The sequence below is a fragment of the Chanodichthys erythropterus genome, chromosome 9 (assembly GCF_024489055.1).
Source record: "Chanodichthys erythropterus isolate Z2021 chromosome 9, ASM2448905v1, whole genome shotgun sequence".
Lineage (NCBI taxonomy): Eukaryota > Metazoa > Chordata > Actinopteri > Cypriniformes > Xenocyprididae > Chanodichthys > Chanodichthys erythropterus.
Genome location: NC_090229.1, coordinates 10,025,393 through 10,049,923, shown reverse-complemented (window position 1 = coordinate 10,049,923; position 24,531 = coordinate 10,025,393). Strand labels below are relative to the sequence as shown.

General features: G+C 35.9%; 1 protein-coding gene across 3 annotated transcripts; it reads left to right on the top strand.

The window, feature by feature from the left end:
- Positions 1-7,551: 7,551 nt before the first annotated feature.
- Positions 7,552-22,397, top strand: traf1 (TNF receptor-associated factor 1). 3 transcript variants are annotated; one of them, XM_067393539.1, is made up of 11 exons: positions 7,552-7,709; positions 8,087-8,507; positions 8,857-8,938; positions 9,250-9,348; positions 11,109-11,270; positions 12,228-12,287; positions 12,369-12,437; positions 14,194-14,616; positions 16,867-17,044; positions 19,092-19,240; positions 21,881-22,397. In XM_067393539.1, the coding sequence occupies exons 2-11, from the start codon at positions 8,293-8,295 to the stop codon at positions 22,097-22,099; spliced, it is 1,656 nt and encodes a 551-aa protein (XP_067249640.1). In that variant the 5' UTR covers positions 7,552-7,709; positions 8,087-8,292; the 3' UTR covers positions 22,100-22,397. The 3 variants fall into 3 exon arrangements, with proteins under 3 accessions (XP_067249640.1, XP_067249639.1, XP_067249641.1); XM_067393538.1 differs by lacking the exon at positions 7,552-7,709 and having other exon boundaries at positions 7,799-8,507; XM_067393540.1 differs by lacking the exons at positions 7,552-7,709; positions 8,087-8,507; positions 8,857-8,938 and adding an exon at positions 8,518-8,664.
- Positions 22,398-24,531: the final 2,134 nt, after the last annotated feature.

Genomic DNA, 24,531 nt, shown 5'->3' with positions numbered 1-24,531 from the left:
CAGCCCAACCAAACTGATGCGTTTTGATCAAGTTTGTGACACATTCTTGCTCAATAAAGAGAACTGCAGGCATTTCTGTGAGATGAAATTGTTTAAGTTGAACGCCACTATGCAGATTGAGTTTCATGGTCAATTCCCTCTGGAAACTGTAGGAGGGATTTCAATGCTCCAGCTGTCCTAGCATGCACATTCAAAACGAAGAGAAAATGCCAATAAAATACATCCCTGCACCTCATCATGCCATGTTTTTCTTGCTCTCCACAGGTATATTAAAAGAAATTTGCTGTTCCTCTTGGGTGTGGAACTGATAAATGTGAGATGTGGACTAGAATAAGAGAGATTGGTTTTGTTGCGCTAAAGGACAGAACGTGTCACAGCTACAGCTTTTGGGTAAAGACAGATTCTCAGTTTGTTGCCCTACAGTTGCTCTTTGTGAACTACTTGGAACTCAGGAACCCCTGCTGATGGCTTCTCAAACTACACCTGTCTGCTGACTGCGCTTGCCAGTCATCCATGTAAATAATTTAACCGTGAAATTGAGCATGTCTTGTAGTATAACAACACCCCAGGATGACAAGAGGACGTTTCCTTTCTTTACACATCTTGCCCTTCCTAACATCCCCCAAACCTTCAAACCCATCATTTGTGACCAGCTATCAAAGCGAAGGCAGATCTGCTGTACGCTCTGCTATGAATTACGATGGACTTTTTTTTTTTTAGGTCTTGTATTAGAGGTATTTTTTTTTTTTGTTGTTGATCATTAAAATGTGTTTCATGTTCTGAGTGACATTTAATAAACATCCCCAGTTTCTAACATACGCGCTTTCGGTGTGACTGAACCATTTCCTGTGACAGAAAAAGTAAACTAATTCCTCCTTAGAAGTTTGGGAGAGAATGTCAGCTGAGGTCAGCTCATTAGCTGGTAATTGACTAGGTAAGCCAATAAAAAAACCTTAGGTAAAGCCTTTTTTTAATGTGAATATTGTGACTATCACATTTGCCTTTCTTTTAAATATTTGCAAGTGTGCCAATCTCAGGCCCAGATAGAACAATGAGGCTCTCAGCTGATGAATGTTTCAGGAATGTTGTGGAAATGTATGACATTAAATGGAGGAAAGGAAAGATTTCACAGAAAGATAGACTCTCCTAGAGTATGGAAAGAAAAATGGTTAAAAATCCAGCAATCATGCAACATTCATTTTCATAAGGTGACAGCAACCTACTTTTTAAACATTTTATTTTATTTCCTAATATAACTATGTGTTTCCTGAAGTAAACTGGATATAAATCTGAAATAACAGTTTTTTAGGAGTTTGCAGTTTAAGACACTTTCCATGAAATTTAAATCCCATGACTTTTTTAATCCTATGTATATGTTTAACACAAAATTAACCTCGCATCAAAAGTAACTTGTTCTAGAATGTTTGTATTCACCAGGGATGGTGACATTCCATTTTGGATTTCCACCTCAGAGATATTGACCTTTTTGACTGTATTCAAATTGAATTGAATTGAATTGAATTCAATTCATTGTGGTATGTTAATTACTAAATTATTTAAAAAAAAATTATATTCCTTAAAATTGACACATAGGAAGTGACATCACTAGTACCCTATTATATTTATATTTAATTCATCCTTATACCACAGTTAATGGAAAGTACCTAAGTTAAATAATGGAGCAATAATTCTGAAAAGGTTACTAGCTCTGCAAAGGGACGTTTTACACCAATTTCTATTTAAAATGTATTGAGTCTGCCAATACAGCACTAAAAAAAATCCAATATGCTAAGGTTTTACTCTTTCAGATCATTTTCCCATCCCATCTCTAGTAATGCTTTTAATGGTTCAAAATGTTCATTTTCTTTAAGCTATATAGATCTACTACCATTCAAAAGTTTGGGGATGGTAAGATTTTTTAATTTTTATAAAAATTATTTTATGCTTACCAAGGCTGCAGGTATTTGATCAAAAATACAGTAAAACAGCAATATTGTGAAATATTATTACTTATTAAAACAAGTGTTTCCTACTTTCATATACAGTATTCTAAGATGCAAGTCATCATTGTCACATGATCCTTGAAAATCAATAAAATCAATCTAAAATGTTGACTTGGTGCTCAAGAAACATTTCTTATTATTAGTGTTGAAAAGAGTGATGCTGCTTAATATATTTGTGAAAAGAATGAAAAAAAGACTTCTGTTGGCTAATGTGGCAAGTATTTAGTGACATCCTCTTACACTCGAGCAATAGCAGGAACTGGCTCTCTTAAACTAAATGGAATGGAAAATGACTGGAAGACCAAGAAAACTTTTAAAATATGATGAGAAGTTTCTCAGAGTTTCTTTGAGAAAGATGTCCAACAAAATTACACTTTTGCTGTAGTGTGTCAGAAGGAAATATCAGTTCACATTTCTAAAAATTCATTTTGCAATTAACCCTTTGACACGTTTGATCCATAGACTGTAAAAAAAGATGGACGACGCGACGCTGCTTCCTTCCATAGTATTGAACTGAAGCCAAAATGGGCCGATGAATGGGCGCTGACACGTTACGCAATACGTCAAAAAAAAAAGTTTGGAGCCTGGGCATGCGCAGAAGGAATCGTCCGTGGAGCCCGGAGGCGGAGTCGCGGTATCAAACTTCTGCCCAGACGACTGCGCCATCATTCGTGTATTTTAAATAGACTATAAAAATTATACACAATTTAAAATTCTACCTATAAAATAATAGGCTATTCTGTTTCTAGAGCAATAATATTTTTGAAACAGCAAATTCAGTAGATAAAATCAATATAATATGCCACTAGAAACAACTCTAAATCGTCAGAAACGGTCCTGCCATTTTAAATCAAGTTCAACTAACGTTACAGGAGATCGATTGCTGTAATTAGAGTAAGCTATCATTAGTTTTGTCCTGCTAATTATTATTTTATACCCATAAAAATAATAAGTAACTGCCAGATAACGATCACCTGCTTTTTCCCGACATGGTTAACATTAGGTGTGTTATCTTAACTAATAACATTTAATAATTAGCTTATAACACCCATATTTAATGTTACAGAAAAAGGTTCAGTGATCCGTCAGATCCTGTAGGTCGGTTAATACAGTTTACTGCTGAACAGCTCATTTTGTTGGTGTTAAATAACAAAGAAATCGAAAATTAATAGTTAGTTAATACATCTTCAATCTCCCCTCGAAGCTCCGACAGTCCTCAGACGAGCTGTCAATCAACTGCGAATCATGACGACCAGCCCCGTTTTTATAGCATCAAATTGCTAGCTAAAATCTAAATCATCACAAAAACGAACAATTGAATATATATCAGCGTGATAACAACTACCTTAAATGACCAAAACCATCTTTCAGAAAGTTTTATTTTTAAGTTTTTACTGAAGTCTCATTCGACTGCATTGAGAGGGCGGGTTTATGACCTGTACTGCATCCAGCCTCCAGGGGGCGATCAAAGAGCCCGCAGATTCACTTTTCAGGACGTATGAGGCACACTCGATTTGATCACACCCGGGTGTGTCTCATACGTTCTGAAAAGTGAAGCCACGGGCTCTTTGATCGCCCCCTGGAGGCTGGATGCAGTACAGGTCATAAACACCGCCCTCTCAATGCAGTCGAATGAGACTCCAGTGAAAACTTAAAAATAAATTCTGCTTCAAATAAAACTTTCTGAAAGATGGTTTTGGTCATTTAAGGTAGTTGTTATCACACTGATATATATTCAATTGTTCGTTTTTGTGATGATTTAGATTTTAGCTATCAATTTGATTCTATAAAAACGGGGCGTGTCGTCATGATTCGAAGTTGATTGACAGGTTGTCTGAGGACTGTCGGAGCTTCGAGGGGAGATTGAAGATGTATTAACTAACTGTTAATTTTCGATTTCTTTGTCATTAACACCAACAAAATGAGCTGTTCAGCAGTAAACTGTATTAACCGACCTACAGGATCTGACGGATCACTGAACTTTTTTTCTGTAACATTAAATATGGGTGTTATAAGCTAATTATTAAATGTTATTAGTTAAGATAACACACCTAATGTTAACCATGTCGGGAAAAAGCAGGTGATCGTTATCTGGCAGTTACTTATTATTTTTATGGGTATAAAATAATAATTAGCAGGACAAAACTAATGATAGCTTACTCTAATTACAGCAATCGATCTCCTGTAACATTAGTTGAACTTGATTTAAAATGGCAGGACCGTTTCTGACGATTTAGAGTTGTTTCTAGTGGCATATTATATTGATTTTATCTACTGAATTTGCTGTTTCAAAAATATTATTGCTCTAGAAACAGAATAGCCTATTATTTTATAGGTAGACTTTTAAATTGTGTATAATTTTTATAGTCTATTTAAAATACATGAATGATGACGCAGTCGTCTGGGCGGAAGTTTGATATCGCGACTCCGCCTCCAGCTCAACTGACGATTCCTTCTGCGCATGCCCAGGCTCTTCTGTAGTTACATTGTGTACTAAGACCGACGGAAAATGAAAAGTTGCGATTTTCTAGGCCGATATGGCTAGGAACTATACTCTCATTCCGGCGTAATAATCAAGGAACTTTGCTGCCGTATCATGAGTGCAGCAGGTGCAATGATATTACGCAGCACCTCTCACAAATGTCTCCATGGTTGCAAGCAGGGGGTCACAGCCTCACTGGTCACTGCGTAATATCATTGCACCTGCTGCACTCATGATACGGCAGCAAAGTTCCTTGATTATTACGCCGGAATGAGAGTATAGTTCCTAGCCATATCGGCCTAGAAAATCGCAACTTTTCATTTTCTGTCGGTCTTAGTACACGATTTAACTACAGAAGAGTCAACTTTTAAATAGGAAAAATATTGAAACTCTTTGGTCATTTTTGAGCGAGATGCTAACGGTCTAATCAGATTCAATGAACTATGCTAAGCTATGCTAAAAGTGGTACCGCCAGACCCGGAGATCGGCTAAATGGATTCAAAAATGGTAAAACTCAACTGTTTAATTTTAGGGGAGTTGGAAAATGAGCGTATTTTCAAAAAAAGAGTGTTCCTTTAAAGAAACTGACCTGCAAAGATACAGTACTGCGAGAAGTTTTAGGCACTTGTGTAAAAAATGCTGTAAAGTAAGGATGCTTTCAAAAATACTGTCATAAACAAATTTTATTTATCAATTAACTTCTATTAACCAAATCAAATCAATATTTGGTGTGACCACCCTTGGCGTTAAAAACAGCTTTTGTCCAGGTTCACTTGCGTGTCATTTTTCAGGTAGTTTTGCAGGTCGGTTTCTTCAAGCGTCTTGGCGACATGGCCACAGTTCTTCTGGATTTAGTTTGTCTCAGTTTCTTCTGTAATCACAGACGGATTCGATGGTGGTGAAATCAGATCTCCATGTGGAGCACCGGCTGTTGTCAGACTCCTTGTGCATACAAAAATCTCACTGGATTATTACAATTAATGGCAAAATGAATGTTTAGAAATGTGAACTGATATTTCCTACTAACACACAACAGCAAAAGAGATAAATAACTGACTTAAAACCCTTTTTGAGGGGTGAAAATACTGATGTGCCAAAGACTTTTGCACAGTACTGTATATACACACTTCCTGCAACTGAATCCAGACCTGCAGAGTCCATTCTCTCACAAACGTTCGCCACAAATATAAGAGATAATGCATGAGAGAATCTCACAAAACAGAGACAAGAATATGTAATGTATAGATGTGCTAGACATATTCTTGTCTGTTTGTGAGATTCCCTCATGCATTATCTTTTATATTTGTGGTGAAAGTCTGTGAGCGAATGACTCTGCAGGTCTGGATTCCAAGAACTGTTGCAGCATCTGTGTTGCAGGAAGTGTTAGAATGATGTGCATCTACTCAGCAGAACTCAGGATCAAAACCAAGTGAGGGATGTATCAGAAGCGAGAGGCGTGCTGATGGAATGCTTCAGATATTCAACACTCAGCAAGTCATAAACACATCTGGCTCCTTATCTACTTCCTGCAATATCCTTAACGCCCATACTTGTCTTTTACCCAGACAGATTTACAGAAGATGCTGCCCTATACTTCACCCCTCTGTTTCCAGCACACTAGACGTCGTCGTTTGGGGCCTCCCGACCAGGCCGATCGATAAGACCTATCGCATTTTAAGCTTTTGCATCATGAGGTTTCTGTATTATTGAATTGCATCTTCTCACAATGATTCATGAGGGTACAAACATCTTCTTTTTCAAAGAAAGCTCTCAGGCCCCTCACCAGCCACCTGCTGCAGTCATTTTGATGCACTGGTCCCTCATGTGATTGCTGTTTAATGAAAAACAGGCCAGCATAGCCCTGCTCTCCTATTACAGAATAATTGATTTGAGGTGAAGAATGTCCCTTGTAGAGGTGAATAGTTTTACCCAAGTCATTAATCCCCTCAACCAGATATTGAAACCCCCCGACCAGCCTCTTTAGCAGAAATTATCTCTCTTGCTCTCTTTCCCTCGCTCTCTTATCGTCTAATAATCTGCTGTCAGTTAAGACTATATGTATAAAGTAACGTAACTGTAAGCGCTGTGACTAGTGTCAGTCAACCTGACTATGCAGTATTTAGTGACTTTTTTTTTTGTATGTCATATACTGTAACAGCTTGTTATTAAAGCGGGAGATTCCTGTCTAAGTAGACTGCAAATACGAGGGTCTTCTGAGGGGTTTTCCACTCTCTCTTAAAATGAAATGGTGTTCATATGATTAACATATGATCTTTAGGCCATTTGTATAGTCAAATATTCCAAGTCTGAAGGTCAGAGATTCAAACATGACAAGTTCTACAGAGCATAAATGACACTCACTGCATGATTTCAGTGTTATTCATCACCACTTTCTTGTCAGAATCTCATTAAGGATTACTTCATCTTCATTTCATAAACTGAAATGAACAGCAGATGATAAAAAGGTCACTGATGTGCACAAAGACTTTATTTAATGGAACATAGCCTATAGAAATTATGAAAATAGGCTACACCACACTTAATCACTATTACAACAACAATAATCATATATATTATTACATAATTAATATTATTATTATTATTATTATTTAATCCTTTAATATTATAATATATATATATATATATATATATATATATATATATATATATATATATATATATATATATATATATATGAGGCTAAGGACGTTTTGCAAAGCATAATAAACAAAACAGAACAATATGAATTATTGCATAATACATATTTTCTCTCTCTCTCTCTCTCTCTCTTTCTCTGTGTGAATCAACAATTTATCACCTGAGTACTGTAGCCTATACGTCCGACACGCGAGTTTCATGATTGACAGACACGGGTGAAAATGAAAAATAAAAACAGCCGTGAAACGTGTCCACCACATTGGAACCGCAGGTAGTTTTTCAAGCGGGGACTTTCCTTTGGCGGATATGACGGTGAACTGTGGCCAAGTTCTGAGAAAGAGAGAGGCTGCGTCTCAACACCTAGTGGGCTGCCTGTAGTAGGCTATACCTGGCCACTGGCCAGCACTTTTGGGTGTTGTTGGCGCGTTATTCAGTGACACAGTGATGGGAAGTCTGATTCATTTTCGCGAATCAGTTTTCGACTCATCACTAACCAGACAAGTTCTGTGAACGCATAGCTCTGGTTTGGTTTTGTGAATCGGCTCAACTGATTCACTTCAATTCATGTAGGGCCTACGTATTTGTTACTACTTTTTTCGTATATTAAGTGTTTTTGTGGTAGTTTTAATTTTTTAATGTAGCCTGTAGGCTTGTGTCAGACTGTTTTCGCTGCCAAGACAAAAAAAAAAAAAAAAAAAAAAAAAAACCTTCAATTGAAAAACCATGGAGATCACCGTTTATGTTTTTAAACAGAACGCACGTTCATGAACTCTCTGTAGGCGGGATCGAGCAAGGGAGCTGCCTACCTAGAAAGCACTTCTGCCTTTTGTTTTAGTATGCTCACTCACAAGGTTTCAAGACACAGGCAGTGTTTGTATCACTTTCACTCATCATTTAACAATAAGTTCACTCATTTGTTCTTTCTCTTCTTGTTTTCTTTTAGCCTTTTCAATTTATTATCAGCAAGATCCATAACAGCGTGTCTGATAAAAGGGCGGAAAAACACTCAGAGCAATAATATTTCCGGGTGTTTGAATAGGGGGAACCCCGTGGTGTTTTTCTACCGTGGGTATACCACGAAAAAGTCAAAAGCATATCAATATGTCATCATAACGTGCTGTTGGTACAGACGGTTCATCTAAAACTTCAATGGCTTCAGGATCAGCTGCTTCAGACCCGTCGTTAAACGGGGTTTCGTCCACACCGGGTGAGAACGAGTACCCGTCGGGTTTCCCTCAGAGCATCTGCGATGAGGTCCCCAAAGAGAAGTACTTGTGCAGCAACTGTAACAATGTCTTGAATAAAGCGCGTCAAACGGTGTGCGGTCACCGCTACTGCCTCGCGTGCGTCAACTGGCTGGTAAGGTAAGAACCGTTCAAGCAGAACAGAAGTTTCATGACAACCCACAAGACATGGCTTGCATGGCCACTGATTTTATTTTCGCTTTTGGTAATAATTGTGTATGTTATGGTAAGAATTATGGCTTATAATCACTGTGCGGTGAAGAAACTAACCAAAGGGGTATGGAAAGTTTATATATGTATATGTGTGTGTGTGTGTGTGTGTGTGTGTGTGTGTAACATAAAGAACCTAGTATTTTGTATGTTATTATTATTTGGTAGTTTATTAGTGTGAAAAGCAGCTGTAAAATGCTATGAGTGAGTGTATGTGCTAAATGTCAATGTTATTAATAAATGCTTCAATTTCATACAGAAACAACAAGGACCTTGTGTGCACAAAATGTAAAGAGGATCACAGTGTTGAGAGTGACACTAGTGTACTGACTCTTGATCAAGTAATCAAAACTTTTTTTAATTTTTGATTTTATTCCACTTTGCAATGATGTTCTATCTATCTATCTATCTATCTATCTATCTATCTATCTATCTATCTATCTATCTATCTATCTGTCTGTCTGTCTGTCTGTCTGTCTGTCTGTCTGTCTGTCTGTCTGTCGTCTTAGGTGATTCCTGTCTTTACACAAAAGTAAAAGCGAATGTGTTTACATTATGAAGGCTATATGTCAAAGTATAGTGTTAGACGGTGGAAAAATCGTGACTCATGTTTGGAAAGATATCATAATTTCCCCTCTTGTTTCAACTGCAGTTCTTCAATGATGCGGCTATCAATAAAGAAATTTTGGATCTGAAAGTTCACTGTGCTAACCAAGGCTGCCCCTGGAGAAGCACCCTGAAGAACTTTGAGGTACTTTTCTGTTTTTGTCATAGAAATTCCATTCATTTAGCTTGCTATGATACTGATTCATAATAAGATTTTAGGTACTCTTATTGTATATCGACGGATAACAACATATAATGGATCTGTAATGCTCTTTACAATGTGTAATCAGGTGATCAGCGATCAAGGCCTCACTCAATTTATGAGATATTCTTCTAAATTATGTATTTCTTAATAGCAAACGAAATGCTTTTTTGAGTTTCTCAGGCTGAGTTTCCCAAGTCTAGCGCTTTCCACTGTACATTAGGTTAGAACATCAAGCTAATATATGCAAGACCAAAGATCAGGGCTGTTCACGGGCTGTTACACATTCATGTAATACCTACAAAGCTATCGGGAACACTGTAATACTCTCAAATGTCTTTTACACTTGACTGACTCAAAATCAATGTGCATTATGGGGCTTTTATCGAACACATTAGTAACTTCTGTTATCACGTTGTTAAATCATAGGAACTCGTTAAAAAATAGCTGCATTTTATGGCAGGCAGTCATACTCAGTTACAACCACAAGATGCTATTTTACAGGAATCCTAACATGGTCCCTTTGTGGTCATTTCATAACATGAACCAGCCATTAAGATATTAATCATATAGCTGTTGTGCAGATGTTGTCCAGCGTAGTGAATCAATCCTCATCTGATAGAGCAATGACAAGCTCATACTTTAGGTTTTGAAAAGCCTTTTTTAGAGGTCAGTGTTTTGTCGAGTAGAGACCGTAGAATTTTCGATGACTTTGACCCTCATGGCAGCCTAATGGAAGCCTTTTGTGTTTTTACCTTCTTTCTGTACTCAAGAGAGTCTGAAAGCCTTTTGAGAATATCATTGTTCACAAGCTCCCTATTAGAATAGAAACATGTAGGTTGTGCTTTAGGGTTTGTTTTTCACTCAAAACCTTGTGATCAAAATGTACAGTAGCAAAGTTGTAGAGGGTCATTAAGTGTAGGGTAATAAGTAGCATTATCCAATTTTTAGTAGTTATATATATATATATATATATATATATATATATATATATATATATATATATATATATATATATATATATACGCACACACCAAAATATATAACCCTCATGTTGTTCAAATCTGTACGCTGTGCAGGTTTGAAGTAGAAAATGGTTGTTTTGAAGAATCTTCAAGCTTTTTTCATGTAGCGACAGGTCATTGTAACCACCAAGCTGTAAAACTGGCAAAACACCATTACTGAAACTAACAATAACGTGTGCGCAATATTCTAAGTTTTAAAGGCAAACAATAACTCTGTGTGAGGATTGAGGAACAGACCAAAAACTATTCACTAAAATTGGCATGTTCTTTGGAATGGTGCTTTTTGTGTTTTTTTTTTTTTTTTTAATTGAAATATTCATCATGAACTGTCCTTGTATTCAAGAGAGCAGCATGAACATTTTGGGATGAAAATTTTCCACAGAAAAAAGCATACAGGTTTAGATTTGACTTTCACATTTTAAGCCGATTGTAAGGCCGATTATTAATGTAAATTGATACTTATGACTGATCGCGCTCAAACGCGTCCGCTCCGAGCCAGTTGCGCTCAGTCTGCGATTACAGTCGGTGTTCAAATTCCATGTGTAAGTATTTAAATCTGCTTCAGTCGCAGGAAACAATCTCTGTGTGTTGAGCACAGTCTTAGAATGTTTTAACTAGTCGTTAAATGTGTGCCCGGCTTTAGTTGAATTATCCCTTTAATATGCTCTTATTCAACAGGACCATCAGAGTCAGTGTGAGTATGCCCTGATCCCTTGCAATATTGGCTGTGGCATAATGGTGCAGAGGAAAACACTGGCCACGCATCTGGAGAGGGGCTGTCCCAACAACAAGACCACATGTCCCTCTTGTGCCGGTGTCCTGACACCGAGAGAACTCCAGGTAAGCTTGAGGACTGTATACACTCTAAAAAAATCTATCTAGTTTATTTATAGTGAAAATTGGTTATAAATGAATTTATATTCTTAAGATAATTGTAAGCTATTAAGACCCAAAAAACTTTGTGTTCGCTTGCGAAATGTTTCCATTCCCCCGAGAAACTTTGCTTTCACTCGCAAACATTTTAAATATTTGCGAACGAACGCAAAGTTTCTCAGGGGAACGCAAACGTTTTGCAAGCAAACACAATGTTTTGCAAAAGTATTGACATATAATCAATACTGAGCATACCATCTCTTCATCATTTTCACCATCATGTCCCTTTAGGGGCTTCGTATAATCTTGTTTTAACAATGATTGGATATTTTACTGGAAAACAAGAAAAAATGTAGACCAAGAAAATGCTTTATTCAGTCAAATATTTGATATAGAATCTGTTGCAAAACCTGTTTTTGCATTGCTCAAACATACAGACGTGTGCTGTATATATTTGTGCATATAATGTTCAAAATGCATGTATGATACATGGCTGATATTGTACGAATATGCCTGTAGTGCAAGAGATTCTGCCTCTTTCGTTGTTGCTAGAGTGGTTTTGGGTCAGCGTGCCCTTGCTTGAAGCCCCATGGCTCGGTTTTAAGCCACAGTCGAAGTCTCCAGTGTTTACTGCTGTCCCATATTACTTTTTTTTTCCCGTTTCACCCATCGGGACCTGCACTCCGGGACATGGATTAGAGGAATAAAAAGGACGCGGAAAAAAAGCAGAAATCCAGTGAATTTAGACATCAAGCTTCAAACGCAACACATTAGTCAAGATATCTTCAAATGCAATGTGTTTCTCGCTTCAAATTAAGATAAAAAGCCTGAATAAGATGTTTGGAAAGTTTGTGGCACAAAATTATTTGTGCGAAACTTTCATCACTGTAGTTTGTATAAGTGACTTTCATAATTTTTTCACAGAAACATGTATGTTCCAGTTCAAGCGATAAGAAGACGGCAAAGGCAGATAAACGGCAAAAGGTATAGAACTGCTGGTTTTGATGGATGAACATTGTGATTGCATGCATCATTCTAAAATATTTTTCTGTGTTTCCTTTGTAGAATAATCACTCGGCCAGCTCAAAAAAGAAAGAGCCATGCGTTTTCTCAGATGTTGGTTGCCCGTTTAAGGTTGGTCTTTTAATAACAGTACGTGTTTACATGTTAATCAAGTTGCTCTTTATAGTTTTAAGGAACTGAGTTTTATATTGAGCAGAAACTTTTGGACATAAGCCACATTTATAAAATATATGAATGTCACTACATTAGATCAGGGTTTTTTAAAATGTGCTTTGGGGACCCCAAGGGGCCATGGGGCTTCTATGATGTCCACAAAGAATTTGAGTGAATCTCCTTCTTCTTACAAAAGTAAGGATTTTACAAAAAAATATATTTTAACATGAACAAATACAATAATTGTACATAGTTTTATTTTAAAAATATTTCTTGTTCATTTGGGTTGTATGGCTATTTGGAACAATAATTATCTTGAAAAGTACTTTCAAATACATTTAAATTGATCCTCTAATATTAGCGAGAGAATACTAATATTTTGCAGAAAAAGGATATGCTGTATATTTAAGAGGATTATTATATTTGGGAATTTATAGAAGTAAAATGTTTGAAAACCCATGTTTTAGATTAGATTTTTTGGTAAACATCTTTTCAGTATGAATTTTGTTAAATTTATGTTTAAAAAAAAAATTGTTTTTATGATTATATATTTTATTTCAGAGCTATATACTATAACTATTGTATCATTTCAATAATATACTACTTCCATTAGTGTATATACTTTCTCAAACACTTCTTCAAAGAATTTCCAAAGAATATTACTAAAAACAGTAATATTCTGAAATATTATTACAATTTAAAATAACTGTTTTCTATTTGAATATATTTCACAAAGTAATTTATTCCTGTGATGGCAAAGCTGAATTTTCAGCATCATTACTCCAGTCTTCAGTGTCACATGATCCTTTAGAAATTATACTAATATGCTGATTTTGTGATCAAGTAACATTTCATCAGTGTTTTTCTTGTTTGGAAATTGTAATACATTTTTTTTTTTCAGGATTCTTTGATGAATAGAAAGTTCAAAAGAACAGTGTTTATCTGAAATCTAATCTTTTGTAACATTATAAATGTCTTTACTGCCACTTTTGATTGATTTAATGCATCCTTGCTGAATAAAAGTATTCATTTCTTTAATTTCTTTTCAAAAAAATAAAATAATAAAAATTCTTACTGACCCCAAACTTTTGAACGGTAGTGTATAATGCTACAGAATCTTTGTATTACAGATAAATGCTGTTCTTTTGAACTTTCTATTCATCAAGGAATCCTGAAAAAAAAAAAAAAAAGTACACAACTGTTTTCAACATTGAAAAAAATCATAAATGTTTATTGAGCAGAAATCAGCATATTAGAATGATTTCTGAAGGATCATGTGACACTGAAGACTGGAGTAACGATGCTGAAAATTCAGCTTTGCATCACAGGAATAAATTACTTTGTCAAATATATTTAAATAGTACACAGTTATTTTAGATTGTAATAATATTTCACAATATTACTGTTTTTTACTGTATTTTTAATTAAATAAATGTAGCCTTGGTGAGCAGACGAAACTTCTTTTAAAAACATTAAAAATCTTAGTGGTCCTAAACTTTTGGACTGTACTGTATATTTGAGGAAGTATTTGAGGAAGTATATATAGTAGTGGAAGTAGTATATTATGGAAATGATACAATGTTTTGCTGCAATGTTTTATTGCATGGTAATATGTCTATGTGTGTGAGTGTGTGTGGAGGACGAGTATATATAGTGGTGGAAGTAGTATATGATGGGAATGATACAGTATTTTGCTGCACTGTAATTATTGCAGGGTAATGCAGACAAAGTAAAAGAACATGAGTCCTGCAGCCATGTGGGCCATCTACAGCTTCTCTTGGATGTGACCAGGGCCCTTCAGCGTACCTTGAGTTCCCCAGCTGAGCGAGGCCACCACGAAAGCCCTGATTTTCTTCAGCCTGGACTGTGTGGTGCATCCCTCTCTTCTCCGATTGAGGGTGAGATTGAGACCGACGGAGGAGATCCAGGAGTGAGTGATAAGGCCTTCAGCCTCCACGATGATCAGGTTGAACTTGCCGTAGGCCAGCAACTGGACGCCCTACAGCAGAGAGTGCAGGTTATGGAGAACATCATCTCAGCTTTGAATCGAGAGGTGGAGAAGACGCAGCTCAGTGTTGTCGCACTGGAGAGGGACAATTACAACAGTCAGCAGATCATTCAGCACTTAGAAACCAAGGTAAGTTGGAAAAAATGAGTTATTTTTTAGTACACTAATAGTATAGAAATTGTACCTTTTTAAATAGAAATAATAAATAATAAACACTGGTCAGTTTTTAAATGCCAATATTATGAGGTTTGTATCATGAGTTTCTTTTTTTCCCAACTTCTGGGGACTTTTAGAGATTGTACAATGTGATGATGACGTATACAGACGATGAGATAACATATCTGTGGTGCTGCCACACTGACGCTCACATGCAAATTATCTGCTAAGATTCTCACAGTCATGTCCACTACTTTGAATATTGGAATTTCAGTGCAGCTGCACGCCTTGTCAGGAAGGGTCAGAAAAAAAAAATTGGACATTTTCAGATTTCTTCTTGAAATGCCATTCTACTAATTACTTGTTTTAAAATATTTCAGTGATGGTCTCAAATACAGATTTGTGCTGCAGATGTTCTTTCCATGCATACATACAAATGTACTATGGAAATCATCAGTGTTAGAAAAAAAATGTAAGAAATGACTTCATAATTCATTGATTTGGTCACACTCCACAGGATATAGAATTGGAATGACAGGAAGAGATATTTTATACTGAATTTCACATGAGCTTTATTAGTCTAACACAAGTTTGACAGCTAATTACATGTTTAAAATTTATTACAAGTATGTCTGTTTGTTTATTCCTTGTTATGTAGTACTTATTAGGCATAAACTACCATTCAAAATTTGGTAAAACTTTTTAATCTTTAACCAAGGCTGCATTTATTTAATCAAAAATACAGTTAAAAACAGTAATATTGTGAATTATTATTCTTCTTAAATTTGATTTTATTACTGCGATGGTAAAGCTGAATTTTCCAGTCTTCAGTGTCACATGATCCTTCAGAAATCATCCTAATATACTTATTTGATTCTAAAGTAACATTTCTTAATATTTTCACAGTTGAAAACAGTTGTGCTGCTCAATATTTTTGTGGAAACCATGATATTTTTTTCTTGGATGAATAGAATGTTCAGAAGAACAGCATTTATTTGAAATCTGTATCTTTTATAACATTATAAATGTCTTTACTGTCACTTTCGGTCAATTTAATGCATCCTTGCTGAATAAAAGTATTAATTTCTTTCAAAATAAAACTTTTGATCTGTAGTGTATTTCTGAAAACTAAGTTTGCATTCTCAAAATAATTCATAAAATGTCATAACAGCATGACAAAATGTCCATCACATTGTTTTCAAATAATAATAATAATAATAAATCATTATAAATATAATGAATATTAATCAAATTGCTTTTGGTGGCCTTTAAACATTAATTTAACATCATTAATGTCATGTAATGTTTCTTGAAATATCTCGTATGTCACACGTTTATGGGTAATTTATACTGAAAATGACCTGTATCATTGAAAACTACACTTACAGCAGTTATATGAATATCATTTTATTTTAATTCTAAATTAAACATCAGATTACAATTCTGCATCCTGCTACCTCATTTCAAATTTCACAAATTCATTTCAGTTCTGAATACGTTATTTCCATCCAGGATTATCAAAATCAAAACACTTGCTTTCCACTGTGTGTAAATAGCAACAACAGATTTCATTACTTTGATGTGTCCTGCAGTTAACTAGGCATTGATCTCATGCTGTGAATCTGCAATATGGTTGGTGCTAATGAATGTGTTTGTGCCACAGAACAGCTGAAATGCTATATAGGAATCTCTGGAAAACATTTGTTTCCTGTGATGTGTTTTTTATTTGTTGCCGCTGGGTCGCATAATTCATGTTTTAAATAAGAACTCACATAAAACTAACAAAGGTATTCATTTTTGGGGATCCGAATGATAATTTATTTGTCCCTGTGCTCCTCTTAACACCGGGAGGTGATAACAAATGATTATGGTTGTGTTCTGATGCTCGACCTGGAGGGGTTATTTAACACACGGGAGACGAGATGACACTCCTGAAGTGCTGAAAATGAAGAGATAAGTTGAAGTAAGGATGAGAGCGGAATGAGTGGTAGAAAATAGATTTGTGTGACAATTCTCCAAGGGCTGTTGAGAAAAAAAAGATTGTGTCTAATAGGATGTAACTATCTTGTTCTATTTCTATATTTCTAAGTGTCTCGCACAAGGCTCCCGACCTTAACCAGGTCTGAAGGTCCATTATGATACATTAATTTTATGTTCTTGAAGTGAGCCAATCTGTACCTTTGTGTGATTCATCTGTGATAATGGTTTTCCATCAAATTTTAGGTAGCCGAGCAGCAGCAGAGGCTGGCCAGGAAAGACATTCACATCACTTCATTGCAGCAGTGTATCAGCGCCCAGCAGGACGTCTCGTATGATGGCACCTTTCTTTGGCGGTTGTGTGATGTCAGCCAGAAACTGAGAGAGGCTGCCAGTGGCCACAAGATCAGTCAATACTCGCCAGGTACCAAAGCACATATCTCCTGCACTGCTCTTAAAGAGAGAGTTCTTCCAAAAATAAACATCCTGCCATTATTGCCTGATCTGTACGACTTACTTTCTACTGTGGAACACACAAAAGAAGAAATGAACAGATTTACCAATTCAAATAGATTTTTGATTCAAAGATATATCTATCCATCCATCCATCATTTTTGTAATGTATAACCAAATATATACAAAAAAGTTATATACAGATAGATAGATAGAGATAGATAGATGTTTTTTAATAAATGTTTATATTATCTATATATATCCATATATTATCTACCTACCTACCTGTCTGTCTGTCTGTCTGTCTGTCTGTCTGTCTGTCTGTCTGTCTGTCTGTCTGTCTGTCTGTCTGTCTGTCTGTCTGTCTGTCTGTCTGTCTGTCTGTCTGTCTGTCTGTCTGTATATATATATATATATATATATATATATATATATAAAACTATAATTTTAATATCTTTAATATCTTTTCATCTGTCTGTCTGTCTGTCCGTCCATCTATCTATCTATCTATCTATCTATCTATCTATCTATCTATCTATCTATCTATCTATCTATCTATCTATCTATCTATCTATCTATCTATCTATCTATCTATCTATCTATCTATCTATCTATCTATCTATCTATCTATCTCTCTATCTATCTATCTATCTATTCATCTGTCTGTCTGCCCATCTGTCCATCTATCTATCTGTCTTTCTATCTATCTATCTGTCTTTCTATCTATCTATCTGTCCGTCTGTTTCTCTATCTGTCTGTCTTTCTGTCTATCTACCTGTTTGTCCATCCGTCTGTCTGTCTGTCTATCATCTGTCTGTCCATCTGTTTATCTGTCCGTCCATCTGTTTATCTGTCCGTCTGTCTATCTATCCGTCTGTCTATCTACCTGTCTGTCTATCTATCCGTCTGTCTGTCTGTCTATCTATCTATCTATCTATCTGTCTTTTTTCCATCCATCCATCCATCCATCCATCCATCCATCCATCCATCCATCCATCCATCCATCCATCCATCCATCCATCCATCCATCCATCCTTTCCCAGCACTAAAAGATAATGATAACTTGATGCTGATTCAGTAACCAGTCTGATAGATTCAGTGAGTTCATTAAGCGATAGATACATAAGACTGATTCAAATGGTAATTCCTTAGTTAGTGAGTCTTTTTGATTCATTAAAAGAACTGGCTCACAAGAGTCATTTGTTTGTGAATCAGACTACACTGGTAGCGCTGTATGTTTTTGGTCATTTGTTCAGGGATCACGGCGACACTAGATGCACTGGATCATGTCAGGCTGCTCTTTTATATCGAAGGTAGATGGTGACTATGTGTTGTCCATATGAGCAGTGCATCATATTCCAAATCATATGATAGATTGTAAGGAACAGGCCTAAATCTACATTGTGATTCAGAAAAATCTTCCCCATGGCCTTATTTTTCAAAGCATGTTCCATTTGCAGTTTCAGTTTCAGTTAATCAATATATTATTGACAATCACAGGCTCCCTCACTTCTGTGCTGAAGCAAAACAGTTTTGCCAGCACTGAATACTTCAATGCATCAGACTGGACTCATCAGGAGAGCTGCGTTGAATGAATGTTAGTTGTTATCGTACATTGAGGCAGAATCGATGCTCATTCTTAAGACCAGTGCTAAAAATTGAGTTGGTACCAGAGAAAGGGAAAGCAAAAAAACAAAAAGCAAATGTGGAGCAGTTATAAAGACTGAAATGGGGTTGTTTGCCCAGTGGGCATGTGTCTGTGTGAACACAACTGTAATGTTTCTAGAGAAAGACTGAAAGCGAACAACTGAAGGTAATTTCATTGACTTGTTTTCTTTCCCGTCATTACAGAATAGGATATCAGAATAACTGTTCCGCCAATAAAAAGTCAGCAAAAGGAAGCCACGCGTTTGATTTTTGAGATGAAAGAAGCTCTCTGGTTATCTGCTGCTATTTTTAAGAGTTTTAACTAAAGCCCATCACGCTTCACATAAAAATGACAATGCATTGTTTTTCAGCTTTCTACACCGCCAGGTATGGATTTAAAGTCTGCATGAGGCTATATTTGAATGGAGATGGGGTTGGAAAGGGAACGCACATCTCTCTTTTCTTTGTTATAATGAAAGGAGAATATGACCCCATTCTTTCATGGCCATTCAGACACAAGGTAAAACGCTATAATCAAACTGTCAATCAATGAATCAATCATTCGTTTTATGCACATCTGTAAAGTTAATGACACTTATTTGCTGAATTCATACATTAAAGGAGTCATATCACGAGGAATCAAATTATCTTTCAAAATAAAAAAGCATTGATTGTATTATGAAATTATACTGCAAATTTAAGAATTTAAAATGTCCTGACCAGTCGCCCAAGACACACCTTACAATAAGGTTTCATTTGTTAACATTAGTTAACTACATTGGTTAAATGGATAGTTCCAAACCCGTAAGACTTTCGTTCATCTTCGGAACACAAATAAAGATCTATTTGATGAAATCTGAGAGATTTCTGTTCCCCCTTTGATGCTTCAAATGTTTATAAAGAGATCGTAAAACTAATCCATATGAATTGAGTGGTTTAGTCCAAATTTTCTGAAAAGACTTGATTGCTTTATATGATAAGTTTTAATTTAGGCTTTTATTCACATATAAACTTTGATCAGTGAACATAAACCAAAGCTCAACCGAACCTGCTTGACACACGAGAACAAACCTCTTGCAAACATGCTGCGTCACACACAAGGATGAACCTCATTGGTTCTCGAACATGCTTGAGCTTCTGTTTACCAGATCTGATGTGCGTATTGATGAATGTTTGGATGTGAATAAAAGCCTAAATTAAATCTGTTCATCATATAAAGAGACTGAGTCTCTTCAGAAAATTGGGACTAAACCGATCAATTTAAATTGATTAGTTTTAATTTCTTTATGAACTTTTTGAACCTTCAAAGTGGAAGTCACACACAGTGAACTATTTCTACAGCATGCATTACTCTTAGTTGATGTTAATTTACACATTAAGATCAAAAGTTATATCTGTTAAAATTAGTTAATGCACTGTGAAGTAACATGAACAGTTTTGTTAACTAACATTAATAAATGTTAATAAATGCAGTATTTATAAATAAATATTTTACTCAGTGCTAGATTATGTTAAAGGGTTAGTTCACCTAAAAATGAAAATTTTGTCATTATTACTCACCCGTAAGACCTTCGTTAATCTTCGGAATGCAAATTAAGATATTTTTGTTGAAATCCGATGGCTCCGTGAGACCTGCATAGGAAGCAATGGCATTTCCTCTCTCAAGATCCATAAAGGTACTAAAAACATATTTAAATCAGTTCATGTGAGTACAGTGGTTCAATATTAATATTATAAAGCGACGATAACATTTTTGGTGTGCCAAAAAAATAACAAAATAACAACTTATATAGTGATGGCCGATTTCAAAACACTGCTTCAGGAAGCTTATGAATCAGTGTGTCGAATCAGTGTTTCGGAGCGCCAAAGTCACTTGATTTCAGCAGTTTAGCGCTTTGACACGCAATTCGAATCATGATTCAACGCAGAAGAATCACAACACTCCGAAGCTTCCTGAAGCAGTGTTTTGAAATCGGCCATCACTATATAAGTCGTTATTTTGTTTTTTTGGCGCACCAAAAATAATCTTTTTGCTTTATAATATTAATATTGAACCACTGTACTCACATGAACTGATTTAAAAATGTTTTTAGTACATTAATGGATCTTGAGAGAGGAAATGTCATTGCTGGCTATACAGGCCTCACTGAGCCATCGGATTTCAACAAAAATATCTTAATTTGTGTTCCAAAGTTGAATTTAAGGTCTTACGGGTGTGGAACGGCATGAGGGTGAGTAATAAATTACATTATTTTCAATTTTGGGTGAACTAACCCTGTAACAACTGACCTTGTTATAACAAGTTACCACAGTTGTCAATTTTTTATTTGTATTTTTTTATAAATTCTGTCACTTAGAGTTTACAAGAATGAATTGCGATTGAACCAGTCCCTGCATCACTTACAATAGCTGGCCCTTTTTTTTGGTACAAAAATATAAAAATAAAGTTAATTCAAAATAATAATAAATACTATAATATAAATAATACTAAAATAACTGTCCAGGCCAAACAAATTGATTAAAATGCTTTTCACATATTGAACTGTGCTGCTTCTATCTTGCAGTGATTGTCATTGTAAAATGAGCTTCATTATGTTCTACTCAAGGGGACAGAACACTTGAAGTGAGCACTCTGAAGGGAGCACTGAAGGGCATTACGTCTAATGTGTGCGTGTTTAGTGCACTTAATGTGAAGACATGCATCACTGCCACTTTATTTATACTCTGATTTCCCTTTTATAGGTAATACAAATTTTTTGGGGGGACAAATTATTATTGTTATTTTATTAATTTTAGTCTGATTTTATCAGTTTGACAGCACATTATAGAGTAGATTGCTTTATTATTCTGCTATTGAATGATGGGGCAGTTCAAAACGTGAGAAAAACTCAAAATTTCACATTGAAGCAGAAATTCAGATAGAATTCTTAATGACCTGAAAATTCTTAAAGGGTAAGAGAGAGTGAAAATGGTCATGAAAAACTAAATTAAACTGTTTATGGTGCAAAAAACTTCACTAAGTGCACTTCAGGACAAAGAATGAAAAAATAAATGTGTGATATGACCCCTTTTAATCGTGGCTTCTGCTTTGGTTCCTCAATCATGTGCCATCAGCATTTTCCATGACCTTCCACTAACGTCTCCTGCACGTACCTGGCAGGTAACGTTCTTTCTCATAGATCAGAACCAGAGGGAGCATGTCATCGACGCTTTCCGTCCCGACCTCTCCTCTGCATCTTTCCACCGCCCCGTCTCAGAGATGAATGTGGCCAGCGGTTGCCCACTGTTCTTCCCTCTGGGGAAATTGAGGTCGCCCAAGCACGCCTACTGCAAGGATGACACGATCTATATCAAGTGCGTGGTGGACACCTCCTCTTGAACCGTGAAGGCCTGGTTGTTAAGGAGGACTGGATACGTAAGGGAGTATAAGACGGAGGATTTGGATAACCTGAATATGGAGTGCAGAGAAACAAAAGACCAGAAATATTCATGAACTCAGTTGCATTTTGGTTCTTTTAGTACAAGGATAAAAGCTCTTTATGTTTTAAACAATAATTATTCTATTTCTAGTTATTTTGGATATATTTCTTTTTTATTTATTATGGAATTAACTCTTCTAGATTTTGAATATCATCCTGACAGTTTTCATATTGCATATATAATAATAAATAAAATGAGTTTGCTACCTTGTTTTTGTGTTTCCTCATTGCTTAGTTTATCTGCATGGCATTTCTCAACATTGCAGATCAATTTTGGGTATGTTTACATGACAACAATGTACTAAAAATGGAAAAGTTTTTCCTTTGCGTTCTTCGCATGCAGAAGACAGACATTGTCAAAACGATCACCGTTCACACAGATATGTGAAACTCTTTTTCTCCCGACAGGCCAGTAGTTGGCGATGTCACTTTTTGATGAAACACTATGCGCATATAGACTAAACACGAAATATGTATGCGTGTGATGTCACTGTTTTTACAAATTTGCTTTTTTGAATAACAAAAATATTCAAAAATATTTTGAATTAGTTTTCGTTTTTATATTTTCTGTTTTCATTTCAATTTTAGGGAATGCTGACAACACCGTTTTCAACTAAAAACGGAAAACTTTTTTATGACTTTTTACTTTTTTTGGCCATTGATTTACATGTTAACATTGTTTAGGGGCCTGAAAATAAACTTCTGAAAACGGGTCGGGTTTCAAAGTGCAAGTTTTTGAAAACGATACCGTTATGGATGGATGGATGGATAGTGTCCACACCAACGCATGATATCCTTCTATTTATCACTAGTGCATTTTCGTTTTAAAACAACTTTTTTAAATGAAAACGATCCTTGTCTACACTGGCGTTTCAGAAACGATCTCTGTCTAAATTACATGACCGAAAACACATCACATGACCGTTCAAGCACACTGGGCATGCGCATACAAGTGTAAACAGTTGCCTCTTGCATGTAGGCAGCTGCAGTATTAAAAAATGCAGAGTTAACAGCTCAATGGATGCTAAAAATTACTTTTTTCAGATCGCCAGAGAGTTCTTTGCCATGAGGTGCCATGTTGAACTTCCAGTGACCAGTATGAAAGAGTGAGAGTGATAACACCAAATTTACACCCGTTACACCAGATTTCACACCCGTAAGACCTTCGTTAATCTTCAGAACACAAATTAAGATATTTTAGTTGAAATCTGATGGCTCCGCGAGGCCTCCATAGGGAGCAATGACACTTCCTCTCTCAAGATCCATAAAGATACTAAAAACATATCTAAATCAGTTTATGTGAGTACAGTGGTTCAATATTAATATAAAGCGATGAGAATATTTTTGGAGCGCCAAAAAAAACCCTAAATAACGACTTATTTAAATAACGATTTCAAAACTGCATCGGCGCATTCAGTGGTGCTCAGAATTATTGGCACCATTGGTAAATATGATCAAAGATGACTGTAAAAATAAATCTGCATTGTTTATCCTTTTGATCTTTAATTCATAAAAAGAGTAAAAATCTAACATTTCATTGAAGGAAAAGAATTGAAAGTGGGGGGAAAATCAGATTATGAAATAAATGTTTTTTTCTCCAAAACATGTTGGCCACAATTATTGGCACCCCTAGAATTTTTTATGAGTAAAATATCTCTGAAGTATATTCCCATTCATATTTACATTTTTTTTAGCACACCAGGGTGATCATAAACATGAAATTGTCCAGCCATGACTTCCTGATCCACAGGAGTATAAACATGAGGAAACACAGAGGCCAAATTCCCTTAATCATTCATCACAATGAGTAAGACCAAAGAATATAGTTCTGATGTGCAGCAAAAGATTGTTGAGCTTCACAATATAGAAAGTGGCTGTAAGAAAATAGCTAAAGCGCTAAAAATCCCCATTTCCACCATCAGGGCAATAATTAAGAAGTTCCAATCAACTAAACATGTTAAAAATCTGCCTGGAAGAGGACATGTGTCTAAATCGTCCTAACGCAAGGTGAGGAGGAGAGTTTGAGTGGCCAAAGACTATCCAAGGATCACAACTGGAGAATTGCAGAGATTAATTGAGTCTTGAGTCTCAGAAAGCGATAAAAAAAAAATCTCAAACAGCACCTACATCCCCACAAGTTGTTCAGGAGGTTTTCAAGAAAAATCCTCTGCTCTCATCCAGAAACAATCTCCAGTATATTCAGTTCTCAGACATGATTGGAACTTCAAATGGGACCGGCTTCTATGGTCAGATGAAACTTTTTGGCAGCAAACTCACCAGATGGATTTGGTGCACACGTGGATAATAGAGCATAAATGAATCAGTGTGTCGA

What these genes read in the sequence shown, in the direction of transcription:
- traf1 (XM_067393539.1), top strand. Translation starts at nt 8,293, where the DNA reads ATGGCTTCAGGATCAGCTGCTTCAGACCCGTCGTTAAACGGGGTTTCG. An exon ending in GCACCCTGAAGAACTTTGAG is followed by an intron (nt 9,349 to 11,108) that starts GTACTTTTCTGT and finishes CTTATTCAACAG; the next exon opens with GACCATCAGAGTCAGTGTGA. An exon ending in AGGCAGATAAACGGCAAAAG is followed by an intron (nt 12,288 to 12,368) that starts GTATAGAACTGC and finishes TTTCCTTTGTAG; the next exon opens with AATAATCACTCGGCCAGCTC.